General features: G+C 43.0%; 1 protein-coding gene and 1 long non-coding RNA gene across 2 annotated transcripts in view; one reads left to right on the top strand and one right to left on the bottom strand.

The window, feature by feature from the left end:
* The window catches only part of ANKS1B (ankyrin repeat and sterile alpha motif domain containing 1B), a 1,399,804-nt gene extending 1,384,752 nt beyond the window's left edge, over positions 1 to 15,052 (top strand). Inside the window, exons 25-26 of the mRNA XM_069095213.1 lie at positions 7,714 to 7,881; positions 13,022 to 15,052. Coding sequence (XP_068951314.1) covers positions 7,714 to 7,881; positions 13,022 to 13,132 — 279 coding nt within the window. The 3' untranslated portion in view covers positions 13,133 to 15,052. The remainder of the gene's footprint in view (positions 1 to 7,713; positions 7,882 to 13,021) is intronic.
* Positions 1 to 17,745, bottom strand: part of LOC138166721 (uncharacterized) — a 78,434-nt gene extending 60,689 nt beyond the window's left edge. The window contains exon 1 of the long non-coding RNA XR_011169702.1: positions 17,571 to 17,745. This is a non-coding gene — a long non-coding RNA (uncharacterized lncRNA). The remainder of the gene's footprint in view (positions 1 to 17,570) is intronic.
* Positions 17,746 to 23,999: the final 6,254 nt, after the last annotated feature.

The following is a 23,999-nucleotide window of genomic DNA, read 5'->3' as shown; positions in this document are numbered from 1 at the left end:
GCTGTGGCCTTGTCAATTTTCATGAAAGTAGCTTGGTCAGGACAGGGGAGCACAGTGCCAGGAAAATTAGGGAAAACAGTGCTGGGTGATTCAGCAGGCTATGTTTTGCCCTCTTTTCTAAGCCTCTTACTAAGCCAGGGGATGACAATCTCTTTGGTATAAAGCCCAAAGCAATAAACCTTAGCAGGCACGAGAGAAAAAAACTCTTCAAATTCTTTGCAATACCAACCAGTCACCAGGCCCTTTACACTCTGGAAGGTCTCAGCCCCAGTTCAAGCTCGTCAGTTAACGTGCAGGCCCTGGCCATCTCTGTAGGAACCGTAACAGAATTCGCTAAAATTTCTCAATGCCCAGAAACCTTAGGCAGCGTTTTACATTCTTCATCTTAACCTATCAAGTTTAGTTTCTTACTAGTGCCTTGGAGAATGGCATGTAGAACCAGGGTGATATGAATGAATTCTGTGACTATGCTGGGCACAATCACAAAGTTATTTTACTCTAATTTGTGGGTGAGGGATTAGACTTAACATGAGTGGGGAGGGAAAAAAGAGCCTGGGAGAAATATGATCAGAATAAAACTCTCCCCTCAGAAATAAAAATTATGATAATTTACATACCTTTTATCCTATAACAGTCCTGGAAGCTAATGAAATCTAGATCATAGATTTTGGGCTGGAAAGGCCTTCGGAGGCCATTTAGACCAACCTTTTTATTTTACAAATAGGGAAACTGAGGCTCAGAGAAGCCAAGTGATTTTCCTAAGGTCCTAAAGCTAATATGTGACCAAAGTGACCACAGATGCCCTCCCTCAGTCCCCCCCCCACCCAGCTTGAAACCTAGCACTTTCCACTGTTAGGTACCAATGTCACTTGGTCTAATCATAAGTCTGCCTTTCAGTCTTTGTGAGAAATTTGGAGGATCCACAGCAGTCATTTCAGGCTTGTCAACTCAGTTTCATCTCTGTACTTCTGGAGAAATATACCCATGTATCATCTTCCTAATTCTTAGTTAAGGTTCTCTTCCTAAAGCTCGATGTTTGCTGAGCTTCTCTAATGGTTCGTGTTTAAATCCTTAAATGTAGGTCACACTTCACATGCTTCCTACAGAGTCTGCCTGGAGGCTGCCCTTTAGCTGTCTAGAACATTAGCTAGTCCTGAGCATGATGCCTGGGGAAACTGCAAAGTAGGCACCCCCCTTAATCCCCCAAGTGAGGTCACACTGAGGAGGAGATTGACGTGCTGAGTCGAGTCCAACTAAGCTAAGGGAAATTACCATCCTAACCAAGATATTTTGCTCTATGTGATTTTGATTCATGAACTGCCACATATATACCCAGTGTCTCAGTAACTGTCAATGAGGAAACAGTCAAGGCAGGGAATGGGGAATTGGAATGGGAGGCAGTACCATGGGGAACAATCACACCTGAGTAGCCTGGTGTTGAATGGGAGGATAAGTGGGTTTGAATTCCATGCTTGAAGCCAAGAGGAAAATGTCATGAGACATAATGAAGTTTAAATCCCTTCAACCAAGTTACTGAGTGGTAGTTCTGTGATAGATGCTAAACCTGTGCAGATTGAATCAGGCACCATTCCTGCCCTTGTGGGGCTTACAGTCTCATGGAGGGGGCAGGAGGTGAAACACAAATAACTGTGGGACAAGCTAGACAATAAGTAATCTTAGTCAATGAGGTGACCTAGGAGGCCACATTGCATAACAGAACTGGAATCACAAGAGCCAGGTTCAAATTCTGCCTCCTTTACTTACCGTGTGTGTGGCAGTGGAGCTTAATGGATAGAGGGTTGGACTTGGAATCAGAAAATGTTGGAGGCAGGTTTCCCTGGGTCCGAGTCCAGGGTCATGTTGTTTCTGAATTAACCAGGATCCTGTTAACCCAAGTGCTATCTGTGATGGGTACAGGCACCCAGCATCGGATCCGATAAATACTGTTAAAGCCTAAACCTAATTGTGTTTGGGGGTTAAACTCTGGAAACAGCCAATCTCTCCAAGTGTCTCTCAGCTGAATTCTTTACTCAGCTGGCTGCCTTACTGACCCTGGGCACTGCTTGAAAGCTAAGTGCCTGAACTGTTGAGCTGTTTCCTATCCAGCAGTAGGTCCTTCTGTGTTTCCCACATGAAGAGGAAATCATTTGAAACAAGCCAGTAGCCCAAATAATGATCATCACTGACTTCTACCTTGAACACACCAGAGCTTTTGGAGGGGCGGCTGTGGAAGGGGGTGATTTTTCTGTGTTCGTGTGTAGGCAGATGACACAACCACTCTGGACCTCAGTTTCCCTACCTGAAAAATGAAGGGTTGGACGAAATGGCCTGCAAGGTCCAAATCTATGATCTAGAGATTTCATTCACTTCCAGGATTATTGCAGGGAAAATTTTACAGGGTTAAAGATACCCAAATTATCATCATTATTTCTAAAGGGAGATTTTTCTCCCAGACACCCATGACAGTCCTGAGTGTGCCAGACAAAGCAGCCCTCAGCATGAGCTGGGACCTTCAGAGGTCCTCCAGTCCAACCTCCTACCCAGCATGCCATAGATTCCTGCCTAGAGCCCCCAGACATTCAGCCAGCCAGCCTCTTCGTTAGGGCACTGAATGAAATCAAGAGTTCTCTTGTTTTTGGCTTGGTTTGTTTTTTAGGTGGACGTCTTTGTTAGATTCCAAAACCTCCTTGAAGATTGTCCCAAGGAGGCTGGGTGTTGCCCAGGGTGGGGCAGATGCTGATGAGGCTACACAGGCAGTGGTGGTCAGCTACCACTTACCATCCTCCTCCACTATCATCTGGAGACTTGTGTCGCTAACACCCATCTTTAGAGGCCAAGGCTGCTTCAGTGTTCACTGGGGATGGGGGTGGAAAGGAGGCTTAGCATGCTCTGCAGGTTTCCTTAGTTACCCAAAACATGAACATAGCCTCAGAGGGCAATCTTTCCTAAGCAAAAGGGGGGGAAAGTGCCGCACTTAAGACTGCTGCCTCTTGTCAAATCAGCATCCATCCCAACAACATCTGTTTCATTCATTCCCAGGATCCCATCTTACATCGAAGTGCAGTCTGTAAAAACCATACCAAGGTAAAGTCTTGCTTTGAAGCCCATTCTGGTTCATAGAGGCAGTTTGGGGTTGTGGATTAGACTCAGAGTCTGGAAGACCTGAGTTTGAATCCTGTCTCCAATACTTGTGAGCTGTAAGACCCTCTCTGAGCATCAATTTCCTTGTCTGTAAAATGAGGGGGTGGGACTCAATGGTCTCTCAAATCTCTTCCATTATTAGTCGAGGATCCTAACATCAAAGATTCAAAACTCCTTCCTATAATCCTATAACTAGATGGCCTCTAGATATATGTCCCATCAGGGCCACATGAAACAAGCCCATGGTTTACAGATGAGTAAACTGAGGCCCAGGAAGGGATTTCCCCAAGGTCATACAGCTAGAAAGCCTCAAAGGCAGAATTTGGACCTAGGGCCTCTGACCCCAGAAGTCTTTCCACTTAACTTTTCTTCTCTCCTTAGGCTCAGCCTTCCTCATTCAAACCTGAACCCATTTTCCATGGGTCACTTATGTTAAGGCTCCTTTACATTTTTCTCCATTGCTTCCATTTCAGAAAGGAAATGGTTTACACTGTTCCATTCCTACTTCTCCCTCCAGGAGAGTGAAAATGGAAGTGAAATGTGCTATAGTGGCTGGAGCTTTGGATTCAGAGTCAGGAGACCTGGGTTCAAATCCCAGCTCTTATATTTTCTAGTTTGAGGCCTTACAGGGAGCCTGATATGGTGGAAATAATACCTACCACTTATATAATAAGCACTTTATAAATATTATCTGATTTTATTCTCACAACAACCCTGGGAAGTGGGTGCTATTATTATCCCCATTTTACAGAGGAGAAAACTGAGGCCAACAGAGGTTAAGTCACTTTCCCAGGGCCACACAGCTAGGATGTATCCACAACTGGCTTTGAACATGGGTTTTCCTGACTACATATACATTATACACACATGCACACATACTGATTTGAGGAGGGAGCAAGAAAGGTTTCCCTTGGAAAATGGCACATAAGCTGCCCTTTGGAGGAAGCTGGAGCTTCTGAGAGGAGGGAGGACATTCCAGGCAAGAGGAACAGCCTACAGGTGCACAGATGGGAGAGCTTGTCTCATAGTAGCAGTAATGGGAAACTAACCTGGCAAAGTAGGCTTCAGAACTTTGCCTATAAGCAACAGGAATTTATTGGATTCCTTAAACCTCTAGGCTTATGTTTCTCCCTTTTGAAGACTGGAGCAGCAATATTGGCCCTCCCTGCCTCACAAGTTTGTTGTGGGCAAAGTTCTTTGTGACCCAGGAAACACCAATCATATGTGAGGAAGTGTTCCTAGGAATGTCACCCAGGATAACCCATCAGCAATCTTGCTCCAAAGCTCCACTTGGCATTAAGCACAGTGGCGTAATGGACAGAGAGCCAACCCCAGGGCCAGGAAGATGAGGGTTTGAGTCCCAATTCTGACATATTCTGTGTGACTCTGGATGTGTCACTTAAACTCTCAGACAACTTTCTAAGTTTCGAAGAAGGCGCCGACCTGCTTTGGTAGAGAGTTTCCTCACCTTTGAGTGGCCCACATCAATGAAAGCATAGGTCCAGACCCCTTTTTTTGGTGGTGGGACACTATGGGTGTGGAATAGTAAGTATTAACATAAGGCTCTGTGGAAATATTGGTATGCAAAACAACCTCCTCCCCTTCCCTTTTTGTTGTTATCAAAATGGTTCCCTTAAGAGGAGATCAGAGAAGATGTACATTTGGAAAAGAAGGTGCTGAACCTTGTACACTGGAAAGAGCCGTGGTGGCCTTTGAGAGCAAGAACCCAGGTTCATAGCCTACCTCTAAAATTAACTAGCTGTTTGACCCTGGGCAAGTTTCAACCTCCCCATCTGAAAAATGAAGTCGGTGGATCAGGTGGCCTCTCCAATCCTTTCCAGTTCTCAATCCATGAATTTACCAAAAAAAAAAAAAAAGCTATCCAAAAAATGTTAATTTGATTTTTTTTAAGAAATATCAGTGAAAGTTCATAAGGGGGATGATGCTGTCACCAAAGTGGCCATAAAGTGCCAAATCTGGCCAGAGGGAGACTGGGAAATGTCAAGTCAAGCAGACTTAGTTGGACTGCATTTACAGTGTTTTTATGCCTGCTGCTTTGGCTGATTGTGTCTGAGTGACTAACGCCCGCCTTTCTCCTCAGCCAAAACGCTGGTTGCTGCGTTTTAATCGAGATGCAGATGTTAGAGAAGAGCTGAGGCCCCTACTTCTTTGGAGGACCCTCTCCAGCATATGTGGGAAGAAGTGTGCGGGGGAGATTATGGGGTGCCACAAATATCTCATTTTATCCTCCCAACAACCCTGGGAGGCATTATTATTATCCCTATTTTACAAAAGAGGGAACTGAGGCAGGAGGAGGTCAAGTGACTTGCCCAGGGTCATACAGTTAGCTAGTTTCTGAGCCTGGATTTGAACTCAGATCTTTCCCAATTCCAAGTCCAATGCTTTCTATCCACTGAACCAACTTGCTAACTTCCTTACCACCACACAGATATGGTGCTTGTTCTAGTTACACCCTGAGGAGCCAGCAGAAATTTATATTCTCTGTCTCTCTCTTTCTCTGTCTCTCTCTCCCCCCCCCTCTCATTCCCTCCCTCCTTGTCTTCCTCCCTCCCTCTCTCCCTCCCTCCAATTTTCTTTGTACTTTTTTGGTCCTGACCTGTGACCACCTCATCTATGTGGGGAACTCCCAGTGAGGAGACTCCCTCCACCAAAGCACATTGGTAACTAGCCTATAGTTTATAGTCTTAGAGCTGCTCAGGGGCACTGAGAGGTCAAGTGACTTAAAGCCATAGGATTATATCTGAAAAAGATCTTAGAGACTACTTAGTCATGGAATCCTAGACTTCAAGCTGGAGGAAACTACTAGCAAAATCTAGTCACAGGATCACAGAATTAAGGCCAGAAGGGGACCTTAGAAGTCATGTATTCACACACACATACATGCATACACACGTATACATACATACATACACACATGCACGCACATACATACACACATACACACACACACACACACACACCTGTGCCCATTTTATAGATGAAGAAACTGGGGTCTTAGGGAACTGAAGCGACTTCTTCAAGGTCATACTGGTAGTAACTAGCAGAGCTGAGATGTGAATGCAGGGTTTCTTTCTCCCAGATTTTCCCAACTTCAAGGCTGGCTCCCTATCAGACACATGCTCCGCTTCTCACATTTTGTCATTACTTTGTTTCTTGTTTGTGCTGATTTATCTGCATCGGAGTTTTACCTATCCCACCTCACCTTCAGGAGAAGGTAAGCTCCTTGAGGGTCAGGGACTGTCTGTTCTTTTATCTTTGACTCTTTGGTGTTGCCTCACCTGGCCCACGAGGGTCACCTCCAGCCATCCTGATCAACATCTGGCCACGAGACCCTGAAGGCTCCAGAGGAGAGAGTGAGGCTGGCGACTTTGCACAGCCCTGCCTCACTTAAATCCAATTCACTTGCATGTGATGCCACCACCTCCTCTATGTCATGTTCCTCTTCAGGAACGAGGAAAAAACAAAAAAGCACATGACCCACAGGAATTGGTAAATGACTATTCACTTGGACCAAATGGCTTCCATCCTAGTTGCCCAGAATTACTGGCATGAAGAAGCAGCTTTGGCGATGTCCCTCACCAACTCTGGTGGGACTCTGAGGTCTTTTCCAACTTTATGATTCTATGATTCCCTAAACACCTGAGGATTGACAAGAAATGTCAGTGCTGTCCTGGAAAGTATATTCAGTGAAGTCCCACATCTAAGCAGGTTCCACTAAGACTGTCCATGACCACAGCGCCTTCTCTGTCTTCTTCAAACACCCTCCATTTGGCAGCTGAAATATGGCAGAAAGAGACTTTGGAGCCTCTACTACTCATTATATGGGTGACCTTCAATAAGTAATTTAAACTCCCTGGGACTCAGTTTCCTTATTCATAAAATGAAAGTATCAGGTAGCTAGATGACCTATGAGGTCCCTGCTAGCTCTCAATTTATCTGTAATTCTACAAAACTCTAGGGGCGGCCAGGTGGCTCAGCGAGTAAGAGCACCGGCTCCAGTGTTGGGATGACCTGAAGATAGAATCCCAGGCTCAGACACTCAGCACCACACCCAGAAATAACTGGCCGTGTAACCTTGAGCAAGTTACTTAACCCCGATTGCTTTAAAAAAAAATTCTGCAAAATTCCATTTTCTCTTGGGGAAAAGATATCTCACTATTAAACTGTAAACTCCATGAGGGTGCAGAACATCTCTTATCTGAGCTGTTCATCTCTCCTCCCTCAGAGCCTAGTACAGTGATCTGCACACAGCAAACACTTAATGTTTATTGAATTAAAAAGAAAAAATAATTACTTATCATCCATTAAACAAGCTGAGGTCCCTGTTGGCTATAAACTAGGGTGCCTAATGAAGGACTGATCCATTTCATCAAACTCTTAAATTGGTCCTAGAATGTGCTCTTCTGGTCGGTGTTGTCTGAATCACCTACACTGCGGGCGAATGGTCCCTTCTAGCTCACCTCCTCCCATGTTCCCAAGTGTTTTCTAATACTTGTCATTTGAAATGGGCCTGTTATTAAATGCTTTTTCCCCTCTTTGTTTTTGCAACAGAATTTAGCCTACGAAATCATACTAACACTTGGACAGGCGTTTGAAGTGGCCTACCAGCTCGCGCTCCAAGCAAGAAAAGGTGGGCATTCCTCAACGCTCCCAGAAAGCTTCGAAAACAAACCCGCCAAGCCCATTCCCAAGCCGCGAGTTAGTATTCGCAAGTCAGTGGTAAGTAGGAGGGGGTCCCCAAGTCTCTAAAGCCATCCTTAGGCATGTGTTTATGCCTTCCCTTCCTTCCCTCCTTGAGAATCTGTGCTCCTTAGAGAGAGCCCATAATCTGCCCCCCTCACCACCCACAGGGAGACCAACTAGAAGGTAGTGAGTATCAGGAAAAGGGCACTAGGGGTGGTACCTGGAAGATCTGGATTCAAATCCTAGCTCAGTGTCTAGTACTATGCTCTGCATTAATAGAAGTGCTTAATATTTGTTGAAGAAAGGGCTATGCAACTTACTAGCCATGTGACCTTGGGCAAAAGCAGTATGCAAGAGTCCTCCACACTCATGGAAAAGAATACTGGATCTGAATTTAGAGGAGTTAGAATCATTTCTCACCTAGATTCCTTCTAGTAAAGAATCTATAAGCCTGAGAGCCTTGTTGGGTTTGGCTTTCCACCTTTCCTTTGGTGCCCTCCAGAGTCTCCGTCTAATTTGGAAGATCATAGATTAAGAGCCGGAAGGGGCCTCAGAGGTCATCCTGAGGCCCAGGGTGAGGAAGTGATTCATAAAGGATATCATGGTCTCATAGGTCTAAAGCTGGAGGGGGAATGGCAGAAGCAATCTAGTCCAATACCGTCATTTTCCAGATATGTGAACTGAGTTGTAAAGTGACTTGATCCAAGTCACAACATAAATAAATGTCAACCTCTCACACCAAATCCTGCCTTTCTGGCCCACATGTAGAGTCACTAATGAATGTATAAATGATCACTAGAGTGGGCTGAATTGAATCCACTTTTGTACACATGTATCCCCAATGGCTTCATCAATGCCTGGCACATTGCTGCCCTTTGATCGTTTTTAGTCATGTCCGATTCTGTGACCCCATTGGGGATTTTCTTGGCAGAGATACTGGAGTGGTTTGCCATTTCCTTCCCCAGCTCATTTGATAGATGAGGAACTAAGGCAAACAGAGTCAAGTGACTTACCCAGGGTCACACAGCTACTAAGTGTCTGAGGCCAGATTTAAATTCAAGTCTTCCTGACTCCAGTCCCAGCACTCTGTTCAATACACCACTCTAGCTTCCTGGCAGACAGCAGGTGCTTAATAAATACTTGCTGACTGAGTTGCCCTCTGTTATCAGCATTTAGAGGCTTTAGCAATATCACTCATTAATTCTGGTTGGTATAGGCTGGATTTAGGTATCATAATATCAGCATGGGACTGCTCTTCCTACATGTTCAGATATATATTTGTGTGTTTTGTATATGTATGTATACAAACACATATGTATATGTATGTTCATGTGTTTGTATGAATGAGAATGAAGTAGGGAGTGCAGTTTTCATGTTTATCCCTCCATTCTATGGTAGACACATGGGACTGTAGAGCCAGGCTTGCAAGAAACCTAAGAGACCATCTGATCTAACCCCCTCACTTTCCAGCTACAGAAACTGAGGCCCAGGCAATAAAGTGCCTTGCCCAAGGTCATCCAGGTAGCAAGCACCAGGGCCTGAGAGCCCAGGGACAATTCTCTTTCCATTGTTCCATATCACCTTAATAATTGACAAGAACCAATTTTTCATAGCTTTCTCAATTGGACTGAATCTAAAAACACTACATACTTCATCAGGTGCCTGGGGGAAATCTAATATAAAAGACCACTGGCTTGTGAATCCAAGGTTTGGCCGTGGTGTGGCTGGATGTGTCTGTAGCACAGGTGCCCTGTAAGCAGGCTTTAAGAATGCTTAGTTACCATCCCCTACCACGTGGGTAGAATAGCCTGCTTCACTGAATTGTGAAGGCTCCACTAGGTGCAGCCCTGTAGCTGTGCAGTGAGACACCTCAGCAGGTGTGGGCCCCACTTCTCCATCACCCTTCCTCAGCAATGTTCCTCCTCTACCATACATGTCCTAAAGGGCTGATCCTTTTAGGGTTCTCGTATGCCTTCTGACTCCTGAAAGGCCTTATTTTGGTAAGAGTGGCCCATATTGGGAGACTCTCAGTCTAGCAGAGGCAGCATGGAGTTGTGGATAGAGAGTCAGGAAGACCTGGTTTCTAATCCTGCCTCTGAGATATCCTAACTATGAGACCCGGGGCAAGTCTCTGTTGTAGGCAGCTCTTGAAAACTATGCTCTAGAGAAGGGGCTGAATTGCACTGGCAGAGGGGTTTCCTATAGCAGTGAGATCACAAGTCCATTCCCTAACCATAGCCCCATCTAGCACCCCCATAGAGACAACAGTGCAGTGCAATGGCAAGAGTATCAAACTGGGGGAGGAGGATCACATTACCCTGAGTTCAAATCCTGCCATTCCTAAGCCATTTTTAGGCATGCATACATTCCCCCTTCACTTCACCTCAACAAGCACTGGCATTATTCAGATGCCACCATCATAACCCATGATCCCCAAAAGAAAGGGTTCAATTACATGATCTGTAGGGTCCATTCACCTTCTAAATGTAGAAGCCACCTGTGTAACCCTAGTCAAATCATTTACCTCTCTAGGCCTGTTTCCTTGTCTATAAAATGAAGAACCTGGACTGAGGGGCCTCCAAGGTCCCTTCCAGCTTTAAATCTACAATCCTCTAAACATGGTTGATGGAGTCTATATAATCCAATCCCACATTTTATAGATGAGTTAGTGGAACCCCAGGAAGTTTCAGTGACTTTCCCCAAGGTCATATGGTTATCAAGCACCAGGGGTAGGATTTAGACCCCAGGCCTCAGACTATAGCACTGGAGAGCTTTTTGCTTTACCACCTTTTCCACTCACCCATGTATAAAATAAGGTGGCTGAACTGGATTTGAGGTTCTTTCCGGGTGTAAATCTTAAGGTCCAAGGATTCTGTTTACATGGTCTTTGATCCGGATGCCCCAAGCAGGTATTACAATTTCCCAATCACTGCATCTCCCCCCCCTCTCTCTGTCTCTTTCTGTCTCTCTCTCCCTTTCCCTTTCCAAGCCTCAGGGAAAAGTTTTCCCTAGTTAGTGGTTGGTAATAATTAAGGATTGCTGCTAACCCAACATAGTTCATCAGCCTTTCTGAGGCCTTAGAGATGGACTGATACATGATTAGCAAGTTTTCTGTGTGTTCCTTGGTTTCCCCCTTACACCTCTCTGCCCATTTTCACTGCTGGCTTGATAAAATTATTCATACCAAGTATCTACATCCAACGCTAATCGGGTCCCTCAAGACATCTTTCTGAGGAACATAAAAGATTGGGTGGCATAAGGCCTGATAGAATATTCATTGAAGGACCTCCACTGGGGACTGTGAAAACGGAGGATGGAGATTGGTGTGCATTCACAGCCTCAAGGCCCTATCTGCTGTACACACACACAACTGGTGTCATTGTTCACATTAATTTCCCTTGGCTCCATTTCCTTCTTGTTGAGAAAAATTTAGTTGCTCCTGAAAATATATATAATCTTCAGTGCAGCCTTGTAGGTACATAGCTCAAAACGTATTCTGAAGGTGGCCAAATGAACACAAATCCCACAGCCCTGAAGCAGCCATAGGAACCTCACAATAGCAGAAAATACAGAACGAACAAGGAATGACCTTGGTGAAAACTCACCCTCATTCATGAGTGAGACTTGATTTGGAGGCCATCAGATCATCCAAAAATAAAATCACGGGTTGGTGATCAGAAGAGACCTTCAAGGTCATCTACTCCAACCCCCTTATTTTTACAGTTTGGGGAAACTGAGGCACAGTCTGGGCAACCAAGATCAGAGTTTCGCAATGGGCAAAAACTCTCTGATCTAAATCTCCCATTTTACAGATGAGTAAACTGAGGCCCAAAGAGGTTAAAGAAACTTGCCCAAAGCATGTTAGTGGCAAGAGCTAAGAACAGAACCCCAGTCTCTGCCTTCCTGCTCAGGGAATCAGAGATCATGTGGAAGAAGCCTCCAAAGTCATTTGCAGGTAGTAGGGTGGCCACACCAGGACTGTAAACCAAAAGCTCCTCACCATCTGCTCCTCCTGTCCCTGCTTCTCTAAATGAAAGAATGCTGTTGACCAGGAAACAGCCAAAAGATGACGCAGTGATTTGAGGAGTCACTCACCTGGCCTTCTTACTCACTGCAGTGCCCCCCAGGGATCCCATTCTTCTTCTACCCCAACATACAAGAAATGTCACCAATTTGATATTGTCTTTTACAGCATTTGATTTTTCTCTTTATGTAATCATTTCACTGAAATCTCTGTTTGGAATAGACTATATATTTGGAATATATATTTATATATAGTTGGAATAGTCCAAAATGACTTTTTTTTCCAGCATGTCTCCCAGGAGAACTCTCAGAGGTAGACTGAATCTTGATCTGCACAGAGAGGCATAAGAAAAGGGCCAATATTAGAACATGCGAGAGTTGGGTTCAGATCCTAAGTCAGCATTTAGTCCAGTGCCCTTTGCATTGGGCATAGTGAAACCCAGTGGGTTTCGAGGAATTAGATTCAAATCCCGCTGCTGATACTTCCTCCTTTGGCACTCTGAGCAAGACACGACCTCCCAGAGGCTCAGCTTCTTCCTTGTAAAATGAGGAGGCTCGGACTACATGGCCTCTGGGGTCCCTTCCAGTTCTGTCTAATCTGTGATCCTATCATCCTATGACTAGGGTTTGAATCTCAAGTTACCAGCTGTGTGACCTGGGCCAAGTTGCTTCCTCTCTCCATTAAGTCTTTTTTATTTTCAGTCGCATCTGATTCTCCATGACCGGTTTTCTTGGCAGAGATAATGGAGGGATTTCCATTTCCTTCTCCTGCTCATTTGACAGATGAGGAAACTGAGGCAAACGGGGTGAAGTGACTTGTCCAGGGTCACAGAGGTATTGGATTTGAACTCACAAAGTTGAGTCTTCCTGAGTCCAGTCCCTGCCACCTAGCTGCCCTTCAGCTCTCCAGGCTTCAGTTTCCTCATTTGTTAAAAGAGCAGGTTGGACTTGATGAAATCTCTGACTCCCTTCCAGCTCTCAATCTGCCATCCTCCTCTGAGCCTCGGGGTCCACATCTACCAAGTGGGGGCAATAACAACAACCACATTATTTATCTCGCAAGGTTTTCAGGTGGAAAGTACTTTGTTTGTGGTGAGCTGCAACCCTTGGAGGATGCCTAAAATAAAAATGCCCGTCTGTCTTTGTTTTAAAGCAGATAGACCCTTCGGAACAAAAGACTCTCGCCAACCTACCCTGGATTGTAGAACCGGGACAGGAAGCCAAAAGGGGAATAAATACCAAGTATGAAACTACAATTTTCTGATACTAAACCGCCCTCTCGTCCTTGTTGTGCCTTGCACTCCAAGCAGTCACAGCACAGCCTTCCTTTGTGGCGACCTTTCCACCCCGCCAACGGGGAAGCCTGCGCTGCCCGCGTGGCCTTGTCACTCACAAAAGGCCCCGCGCACCAGCTATTTCTGGCAATGTTCTTCCTGAACCAATGACCGAAGAATGCATCCAAGACTTTCCCATTGCAATCTGTAAGAGGAGGGAGTTGAGAGCCCCCCACCCATTTCCCACCCTACTACACCAAGCCTCCCCAGATCCCCCACACATGAGGCATCTCTAGTGACTCTTGCCACCGTGCTCTCTTTGGTTGGTTATTTGGAGATTGTACTTTTTATTCTTCTTCTTATCATTTTAAAAGGGTCTCTAATACTGCCGAAGAATATAAAAGTGTGGGCTTCTTTTTCATTGTTGGCAGTTTTAAAGTAACATCAGAAAAGACCTTGCGCCACATAGTATTTGTAAACTCACTGAATTGCTACCTATCATTTATTGTAGGCAGACAAAAAAAAATCCCAACAATTGCCAAGAAATTCCATTTCCTAATTTCTATACTTGTGGGTTTTCTACGTCATCAATTGTGTCATGATAGCCTATAAAGATAGCCTTTAATCCTATCACAGAGTTAAAATTTAAGAATGGTTTAAAAAAAAAGAGGAATTTATGCACAGATGTGTCTCTTGTATTAAATATTTTTATTAAAAGAATGTCTCATTGATGCAACAATAAGGAACAGAGGTTAAATGTTACAGGATATTTCTGCTTTATTTTGCATAATGAAATCTCTGCTGTTCCCACTAAAAAAAAAAAAGAAAAAAAACTGGAGCAGCCATGGCCACGGGGGCACTAATTGCTCTGTGTAGGCAGAGAAATCAGAAGCAGGCAAGTCATTGCACTACGAAGAGCTAGCACTGAGATGGAGGATGTTGCCGATAGCTGTGAACCCTGAAAATATTTTTTAAAATCTTTATGGCGTGTATTTAAAAAACGCACACACATTTGGGACCTAGGGACCTTGCTATCGAGATTTCTGTGGTGGAAACCGTGTTTGAGAAAAGTGTTGATAAAATTCTATTGCAAAAATCTTTTTTCTAAAAAAAAAAAAAAGCAACAAAATGAAACAACATGCAAAAAAAAACTAAAAAGAAGAAATTCCAAAGTAATAAAACTCTTTTCTTGAAATGAACCACAAAAAAAAAAAGAATTGACCATTTGCTTACTATTTGATGAAATAAAATTTACTTACATTTCTTTAAGGTATTTTAATTTTTTTAATGTCTCTGTGGAGTATTTGTATGATACCATAATGTATATTTATGTAGAACTGAATTATTAAAAAAATACAGTATAATATCATTATAGACAAAACTGGCATTTTACTGTATATTGTTCTAACCAGTCAAATTGTGAATCACTTTGAAGTTCATTATAGCGATATTGATAAATTGTGTGGTTGTCTTAATGTTTTTTTAATTAATTAACATTATTTTAAATCTAACTGAGCTTCTCAGTTATGTTCATCCCTTGGTGAATGCCAAAGATGAATAACTGAACTTCATTTTGAACTGGTCAATGAGTACAATTTAGTTGAATCTGATTATAGCTCAGTGATAACAACTTTTAATACCGTTATTAAATTACTTGAACAGAAGAGTTCCTTGTACATATCTTGCCTATTCACTGTCGATATGTATGTAGTCACTTAACAGTAAAAATAACACTAAAAAAAATATGGTACCCAAAGGAAATTGTATAGGAGCTAAGCAAATAATAGCCTCATTGCAACAGAATCCTGTGTGTAAATATGCTTGGGTTTCCAGTTATAAATTTGGTAATTTTGTCATTATTTATATCCTATACAAGCACACACAATAATAAAATGGAAGTTGTACAGCCACTGATGCTCGGCATCGTTCTGTGCCTCCCACCTCCCAGATTTGGGGAGCAACAAAAATAAAGACCCACTCTGTGAAAAACCCACAACTAAGGGGTTTTCTCTTTGTTCCAAGTTTTCTCAGACTCTTCCTCTTTGCTATTTCTACTTGGGCTGAGAAAGGAACTCTCTCTGGCCCTTGAATTAGAACCAGTAGCCTGAGTTGGCTCTGTATCATTCCCCTCTACCCCCTGGAAGGTGAATTTCCAAAGGCTATTCTCTGCCAAGTGAGTTGAAGGGGACTACACTGGGTGAACACTATGGCACAGGTAGGCACATTTGGCATGAGAAAATCCCCCATTTGCACTTCTAAAACTCGCCATTTTTATTCTGAACAAGACAGATCAGAAAGTTTTAGGATCCTAGAGCTGGAAGGGACCTTAAACGCCAGGGATTCCAACCCTCTAATTTTACAGACGGGGAAACTGAGGCACTGTTAAGCGACTTGCCCAAGGTCACACAGCTGATAAGAACCTGACTACCCAGGTCATCATCAAAGCAGCCATATATTCTAAGGAAAGGGCACAAAATAATCCTAACCCTGGAGGGAAGGCAGGCTGCTTCCAAGGCTCACTCTCCATCCTCCCCTCCAACTCTTTTTCTTCTGGAATCAATGCTGTCAAGTGAACTGAACAAGCCCCTTTAAGGCAGGCAGGCAGGAGAACACAGCTGGGAAGAGCTCTGAGAGTATAATAAACCTTCCTCAAGTCACTGTCAAGATCAGAGATCTGAGACCTACAGAAGAAAAGACCCCTGCTGCTGGCTCCATTCATTTGTTTAACACACATTTATTAAGCATACTGTGTTACAGGATCATGAATGTGTAGCTGAAAGGGATCTCCAAGACTATCTAGTCCCCTACCCATTTTACAGATGGGGAAACAGAGGCCCAAGCACACGAAAGGACTTTCTTAGGGTGACACAAATGGTCAGAGAACAGAGTCATCAAGTTCAACCTTCTCATTTAACAGATTAGCAAACTTGAGGCCCAGGAGGGTTGACTTACCTAAGGACACACAGGTGACAACTGTCAGAGGTGGGATTTGAACCAGTCTTCTGATTCTAGGAAGGCAGGGGGCTTAGACTGTAAAGTCACTTCCAAATCTAAATCTCTAGTGCTATGATTATTTATAAGGAGGAGACAGGAGAGTCAAGTAAGTGGTCACCAAATCCTTAAATGTCAATGAACAAATCACATTTAGAGGCCAGACAGTACCACTCCAGTGTTCTTTCTTGGACCACAGAGAATAAGGGTGGTTCAACCACGGCTATGCTTTGGGGCACTGAACAGTGAGTGAACTTGGGATCTTTCAGCAGAATGGAGAGTTCTGGTTAGCGCCTAGCTAGCAAGAGTGGTGAGCTAAAACAGGAAACTCCTAGACAGCAAATAGCCCAGGAAAACCTCACCATACTGCCCACTTCCCCCCAAGTCACCCCATAGTTTAAGGGAATCTCTATCACCACCTTTCCAAATGAATTGGGGCACATTTCAGGCTACTTCACCCACAGGTAAAAACCACTAGTTAAGGCTATCTCTGAACAAAAATGGAGAACTGACCAGCACTATCTCTAGCATAATTTTCACCAACTGTGATGCCAACTGGCACAATACTCTCCATCCACAAACACTTATTTCAGCACCTACCATGTGCTAAATGCTTACCTTCAGTAAGGTTACATCCTCTCCCAAAAGATACATGCACAAAAGTCTCTTTCAATCAATCTGCAAGCATTTATTAAGTACCTATTGTATACCAGTTACTATAATGGGATTCTAATACTTCCCACAGCAAGTATATAATAAATACTTGTTGACTTAAAAATACAAAAAGTGAGTTCAGATGTAATCTCTTTAAAGGCATGAACAGTTTGCTCTTTGTGTCACTGTATTATCTAAATAGCAGTTATCACCAAGTACTGACATCAATATGAAATTGATATTTTTTAGCAACTTTAAAGTGACTTTTTTTTATTTGACCTGCATATAGGATATTCCCTCTTTTAAATTAGTCATTACATGGGGCAGCTAGGTGGTGCAGTGAATAGAGCACCAGCCCTGGAGTTAGGAGGACCTGAGTTCAAATCTGACCTCAGACACTTAACACAAAAAACTAGCCATGAGACCTTGGGCAAGTCACTTAACCCCAATTGCCCTCCAAAAAAAAAGGGCAAAAAAAATTCGTGATTACAAATTTTAGCAATTGGGGATAATTCACTTAGTATTTTCTAGACACATACACACACTCTGATGCTTGAAAAGCCCATTTACTTACACACACACCCCTTCACTCAGTTACTAATTCTACTTTTTCCCTTAATGCTTCCTACCCATATGACCTTGAGCAAACTGCTTCACCTTTCTAGTTCTCAGTTTCCTTGTGGACTGATGAGCTCCCTGGTCCTCTCCAGCTATAAATCTATGATTCCATTACCCTATTCACCTGTTAAATGGATGACCTTGGCCAAGTCATTTCATCCCTACCTCGGTTGCTCATTTGAAAATGCAGGGGTTGGTCTCAATCTGGAAGGTCCCTTCTGGCTCAAGAGCCATGATCCTTCGATGCCTTTCAGGCAATCCTATTTGCCCTTCTGTTCCAGGATCCCCCCCCCATGGCTCCCTGCAGAAATGTTCAATCCTGTATTTGACACAGCTCCATACAAATGGCATAGAATGGAGAAAGTGTAAGTGAACATATTGAGTGTCCGTAGAAGTGAAGGCTGGTTCTCATTTGCTTCACTCTCTAATTTCTTTGGGGTCCATGAGTCAGAATTTGTTTTGATGGCTAAATTAAGCCTCGCACATGATATAGCGAGCTGTTCTTAGATCGCTGCCTAAAATGAATGAACATTCCATCTTCATTAAAGAATGCCAGTTGTTTTGGGGCCAGCATATGGACAGCTCAGCTAATGCCACCTGTGATCCATGCTTAGGGGATTATACTGTCTTTGATCCAGGCCTGGATTTCTGGAGCCAAAGTCTGTGTTTACTTGGAGTCTTAGGTTGCAGGGAGTTTGAGAAAAGATAAATAAAAGCCATGCTGAAAAAAAAATAAAGTGCATGTAATGTTTCACAGGCTTATAGATTCTGAGGTCATAGAGCCCAACTCTGTTGTTTTACAGATGAGGAAACAGAGGCAGAGAAAGATTAAATGACTTGAACAGGGCCATATGTCTAGTGATGGAAGCAGGATCCAAATGTTACATCTTCCTGACCCCAAGGCCAACATTTTATCCACTCTTCCACCCAGCTGCCCTAAGTTTTACCCACAACTAAAATATCAAAATACTTTCCCTATTTTCCTTTTCCCTCACTAATAAGCATTATTTCCCAATAATCTTTTTTTTTTAAATCTCAGGTGAAAGTCCTTAGTCAATTAACTAGCATTTATTAAGCACCCACTATGTGGAGATATAAAAACAAAAAAAAATAAACAGTTCCTATATTCAAGGAAGAAAGGAAGGAAACATGCATTCATTAAGATGCTCTTATGTACCAAGGACTGGGTTTTATAAAGTGCTAAGTGCTTTACAAATATTATCTCATTTGATCCTCACAACAACCCTGGGAGGGAAATGTTATTATATGCCATTTTATAGATGAGAAAAACAACTGAATCAGAGAGAAGCTAAGTGACTTGCTCAGGGACACACAACTAGGAAGTATCTCAGGCAGGATTCAAATTCAGGTCTTTTCTGACTCCAGCCCAGCAGGTTCTATCCACTGGGTCAACCTGCTGTATGAAGGAGTTTATATTCTATGCGAGAGGCAATATGTTAATATATAAGTATACTAACTATATACAAATGAGATACAAAGTAGTGGAGGGAACATGAGTAGCTGGAGGGATTAGAAGCCACTTATTATCATAAAAGACTTGATTTGAATCTTGAAGGAAACTAGGGATTTTACTGTCATTGACTCAATAAGTGCTAGTGAGCCTAGCAATATGCCCAGCACCATGCTACAAAAAGTATAGTCTGGAAGTCAATGGCCTAGTTTCTGCCATCATAGAAGTTTACAAACTATAACAGTTTGCTATGTACAAAATACTATAGGAGGCACCAAAGACACAAAAAAAGAAACATGAACCGTTTCCTGCCCCCAGGAAGCTTACCTTCTATGGAATGATATAACATGTAAATAAGTATATTTATATATTTATATATACATATATATGTGTGTACATATATACATACATGCATATACACATAAAACACATGCATGTAAACACACATATATACATACATTACATATTATTGTACACACATACATACACTTTTAGAAACTATTTTGTATAACTTTTACTTATATTATATATAACAATATATATAAAATCAAAATTACTATATATAATTATATGTAATCATATAGAAAAATCAAGGTTATACAAAGTATTTCATTAGGGAGAGAAAACTAACCCATGGGGGTGACAGGATATTGAAGGGTCTCATGCATAAGGCAACACCTGAGTTGTCCTTGGAAGAGATTTTGAGGCTTGAAGGGCTGAAGGTGAAGAAAGAGAATATCCCAACTTTCACTGGAGGATGGATGGCCCCAGTTCAAGGGGACAAAGACAGGAGATAGAAAAGCATCTATAGGGAACAGCTGGCAGGGCAACTTAAATGAGAGAGTGGAAGAGATTAAAATGAAATAAAATAGCAAAGGTAGGTAGGCACCAGATTGTAAAGGGTTTTAAATACCAGGTGGAGGATTTTACGCAAAGGTATAAGCATTACTCAATATAACTTAGGCCCCTGTGGATACAAAGGTATCTGCAGCCAAACCCTGCTTTTAAGGAGTTTACAACCTTATATTTTGGGAGAGACTAGACCTATGAGGAACTCCCAGAGTATAGACTCCCTCCACCAATGAAAATCAGTATCTTCTCTACAATTCTGGATCACAGATTTGGAGCTGGAAGATAACTAAGAAGCCAGTCTACCATTCTGCAGAGTTCTGTCCATCACACCCTGCTGCCTCTCAATCCAATAATATAATGTGAGGGTAGGAAGGAATGTGTAAGTAAGACTATAACAAGTACAGAAGAGAAGTCTAAGCAAAGTTGTCTGGGAAATATGAAGAGGAAAAATGTCATTTTCCAGTGGAAAAGTCTGGCAAGTTTTAGTGAAAGAGGTAACAACTGAGTTGGGCCTTGTAGGAAAGGAGGAACTGAAATGGGTGAAGTTGGGGTTACTCGAGATGTGAGAGGGCAGGGTGAGGATGCAGCACTGGGAGTGGTCCAGACTAGCTGGAACATTATGTGACTGATAGAGACTGGAAAAGGCAGCTTGGAGGTAGCTTGTGGAGGGCCCTGGACATCTGGCTCAGTAATCATTATGTGGCTAGTGCATAGTTACTGGGGAGGTGCTGAAGGTTCCGTGTCCAGAGGAATGTGATCAGAGAAAGGCTTTGGAAAGATGATCCAAGTAGTGATGTCAAGGACAGACTAGAGGAGGTGTAGAATGAAGATCTTCCAAAGAAGGGGTCAGAGGATTCTTGTAGCATCCCTTGCAGGATCCTGTGATCCTAAGTCACTTAACCTCCCTCGATCTCAGTTTCCTCATCTGTAAAATGACTAGATTGCCTCAGAATTCCCTTCAAGATCCCATTAGCCTAGGATTATATCTACCAAGGTCAGACCACATCTTAAATGCTGTTGCCAAATCCAAATACTCCATTTTAGAAACATCACTGATCATATGGAATGCAAAGGAAAAGAAGACCAGAACAATGGTAGATGTCTTCAAGGATTTGAAGCTGAATCAGAAGCTGTAGTAAGGCAACATTAGGCTCCATTTAAGGATGTTTTGTTGTTCAGTCATTTTCAGTCCTGTCTGACTCTTTCTGACCCCATTTTGAGGCATTTTTGGCAGAGATACTGGAGTGGTTTGTCATTTCCTTCTCCGGCTCATTTTACAGAGGCGGAAACTGAAGCAAACAGGGTTAAGTCACTTGCCCAGGGTCACACTGCTTCTAAGTGTGTGAGGCTGGATTGGAACTGAAGAAGATTAGTCTTCCTGACTCCAGGCCCAGTGTTCTATACATTGCACCACCTAGCTCCCCAGGCAACTGTTAACTCACTGAGAAAGTGTGGACCTGCATTAATAGAAGTTGTTTTCCATACAGCCAGGTTGTGATTAGTGTGAATAATGAATCCTGTGAGATAGTCGTGTTCATACTACTTGAAGTTAGATTTATGTAAAATACAGTCACTGGTTGCAACCCAATGGAAATATGCATTGTCAATTTGAATAATACCACCACTTCACTGTTTGCACTGATCAGGACCTGGCTATACTAGCAAAACTAAGTGTAGTCCATGTCATGTGGGAAAGGGATTTGATTTATTGTGCTTAGTCCCAGAGGGAAGAATCAGAAGCAATTGGCAGAATTTGTCGTCAGAAAAGATGGAGATGTAAATCTGGGCCTTTTTTTTGTCTTTATTGACTGATGTGGGGAGTTATTGCTGAGCTAGATGCCAGAGGAGTTTTATCTATCAAGTCCAGATAAAACACCTTCTGGAGCCTATAGTCTAGTAGGGAGATAAGACACAAACACAAACAACTAAAGCAGACGTTATTAACTGTTAACTGCATTAGAGAAATGATAGACATGAGGTGGGATTTAATGGAGAAGATCATTGCCAAGCAGGAAATGAGAGATTCCTACAGGAGAAAGCATTTGAGTTGGACCTTATTAAAGAAAGGGAAGGAACCAGGAGGAAGGCCTCGTTGTCACCTTCCAGCCACTTCCAAACCAGCCTTCAGACCTGTTCTCATCCTCGCTCCCATCAGATGCTCAGCTCATAGCCCAGGAGCCACGTTGGGCTGAGAGGTGACCCTGAATCCCATCTTGCCCCAATGAGGCTTCCACATCACTAGCTGGCCATTTCTAAGCCAAACCACCCTGGGAGTGCCCCACTCACTCACTACTCTTTCAATTCCTTTGTGCTGTCCGTGCAAAGACTGTCTTGTTTGCTTGTATTCATATCCCCAGTACTGAGCACGGTACCTGGCATGTAGTTACTACTTAATAAATACTTCATCATTCATTTGTTCATTCATTCATTCATTCACTCCAGACACAATGAACAGTGTGAGCAGAGGCGCAGAAGCAAGAGAATTCAGGCTAGGACCAATTCATTCTGAGTGTAGAATGCTCTAAGGGAGTAATATCACAGGATTCAAGCTGGAATGAACTCTGGCAGCCATCTAATTCAAACTGTGCCCATTCAGCCTCTGCCCGAAGCCCTCCCGTGAGGAGAAAACCACATTTCCCTGGGCAGGCCATTGCACGCTGGGATACCTCTTATGCTACAAAGTTGTTCCTGGCACCAAAGCCAAATCCTGGTCTCTGCAGCTTCCTCCCATGGCTCCTGGTTCTACCCTTTGGGACCAAAGAGAACAAGTCCACTCACTCCATATGACAACCATTCAGCTATCTGAACATAGCTGTGCTGTCCCCCAGAATCACCTCTTCTCCAGGTCCTTCAGCATCCAGGCTGCCCTCCTCTGAACACTCTCCAGATTATCAGTGTTCTTCCTAAACTATGCAGCCAACAAGTATAAATATCCTTTTCTTTCTCTGCTCCCTTTGAATGGTAGTCTTGAGATAATGCTATAAAACCAAGGTATCAACTTACCGAGGAGCTAGGGGAACCATAGTGCATAAAGCACTAGGGCCAGAGTAAGGAAGACTCATCTTCCTGAGTTCAAATATGGCAGGCACTTACTAGTTGTGTGACCCTGGGCAAGTCACTTAACCCTGTTTGCCTCAGTTTCCTCATCTGTAAAATGAGCTGAAGGAGGAAATGGCAAACCACTCCAGTATCTTTGCCAAGAAAACCCCAAATGGGGTCACAAAGAATTGGAAACAATTGAAAGACAATGAATCAGCTGACTGTATAAAGTTTTGAATGTCAGGTAAAGGATGGTATTTGGGGATGGGGATTTGAATAAGCATCATGGCCAAGCAGAAAAAGAGCAAACCTTGGAGTCAAAAAGGTCTGGATTCAAATCCTGCCTCTGAAGCTTTTTTGTATCATGGACCCTTTTGGGAATCTGGTAAAACCTATGGACAGGCTCCTCAGAATAATAAGGAAACTAATTATACTGAAATGCCATTATAAAAAGAAAATGAGACACCAGGTCTCTCTATCTTATCCAAACAGAAAGACAGCTCTTCATAGACTGATTCTACCACTGCCTAGTACAGGAACACTACCCTCCTCCACTTCTGACCTAGGAGAGAGTAAAAGACTTTATTAGGGTAGTAGCAGTGGAAATTGAGAGAAGGGGACAGATGCAAAAGATATCACAGAGGTAAAACTGGCAGGCTTTACTGATTGATTGGTTAGGAGGGGAATGAACAAAAAATTAAACCCAAAGCTGCAAATACGGTAAACGTGATGGGTTTTGACACCACAGAGAAAAACAGTGATGTCCCAAGAAGGCAGGGAAGGTAATTAGCTTAGTTTGGAGTATGTAGAATTTTCGGTATTAAAAGCAAGTTAAACACTAAGGCAGCTCTGGATGACATCAAAAGGGAAGGGAGAATTGGGGTGGTAACTTGAGGAGGTAGAGACAAAGGAAAGGTTTAGGTAGACCTCTGCATATTTATGGAAGAGTGGAAGAAGGAAGAAGAAAGGGACAATGTATGAGACAGCAACTAATAGAGGAAAGTCATGGAGACAACCAGAGGGATGCAATCAAGTTTGCAAATTGGTAGACTTCGGTGGAGGGGGAAGTACTAGCCCTAGAATCAAAAGACCAGGGTTCAAATTTCACCTATGATTCTTCCCACTATGTGCCCTTAAACAAGTCAATTAACATTCCTTGGCCTCTGGGACCCCATTTGTAAAACTGAAATGTTTGAATTCCAGAAAATTTGAAACTATGACCCAAAAGCTAT

Source organism: Petaurus breviceps, unplaced genomic scaffold, assembly GCF_028583685.1.
Source record: "Petaurus breviceps papuanus isolate PSGF00001 unplaced genomic scaffold, PetGlider_PUasm1.0 225, whole genome shotgun sequence".
Taxonomy (NCBI): Eukaryota; Metazoa; Chordata; class Mammalia; order Diprotodontia; family Petauridae; genus Petaurus; species Petaurus breviceps.
This window is presented reverse-complemented; position numbering and strand designations above follow the sequence as displayed.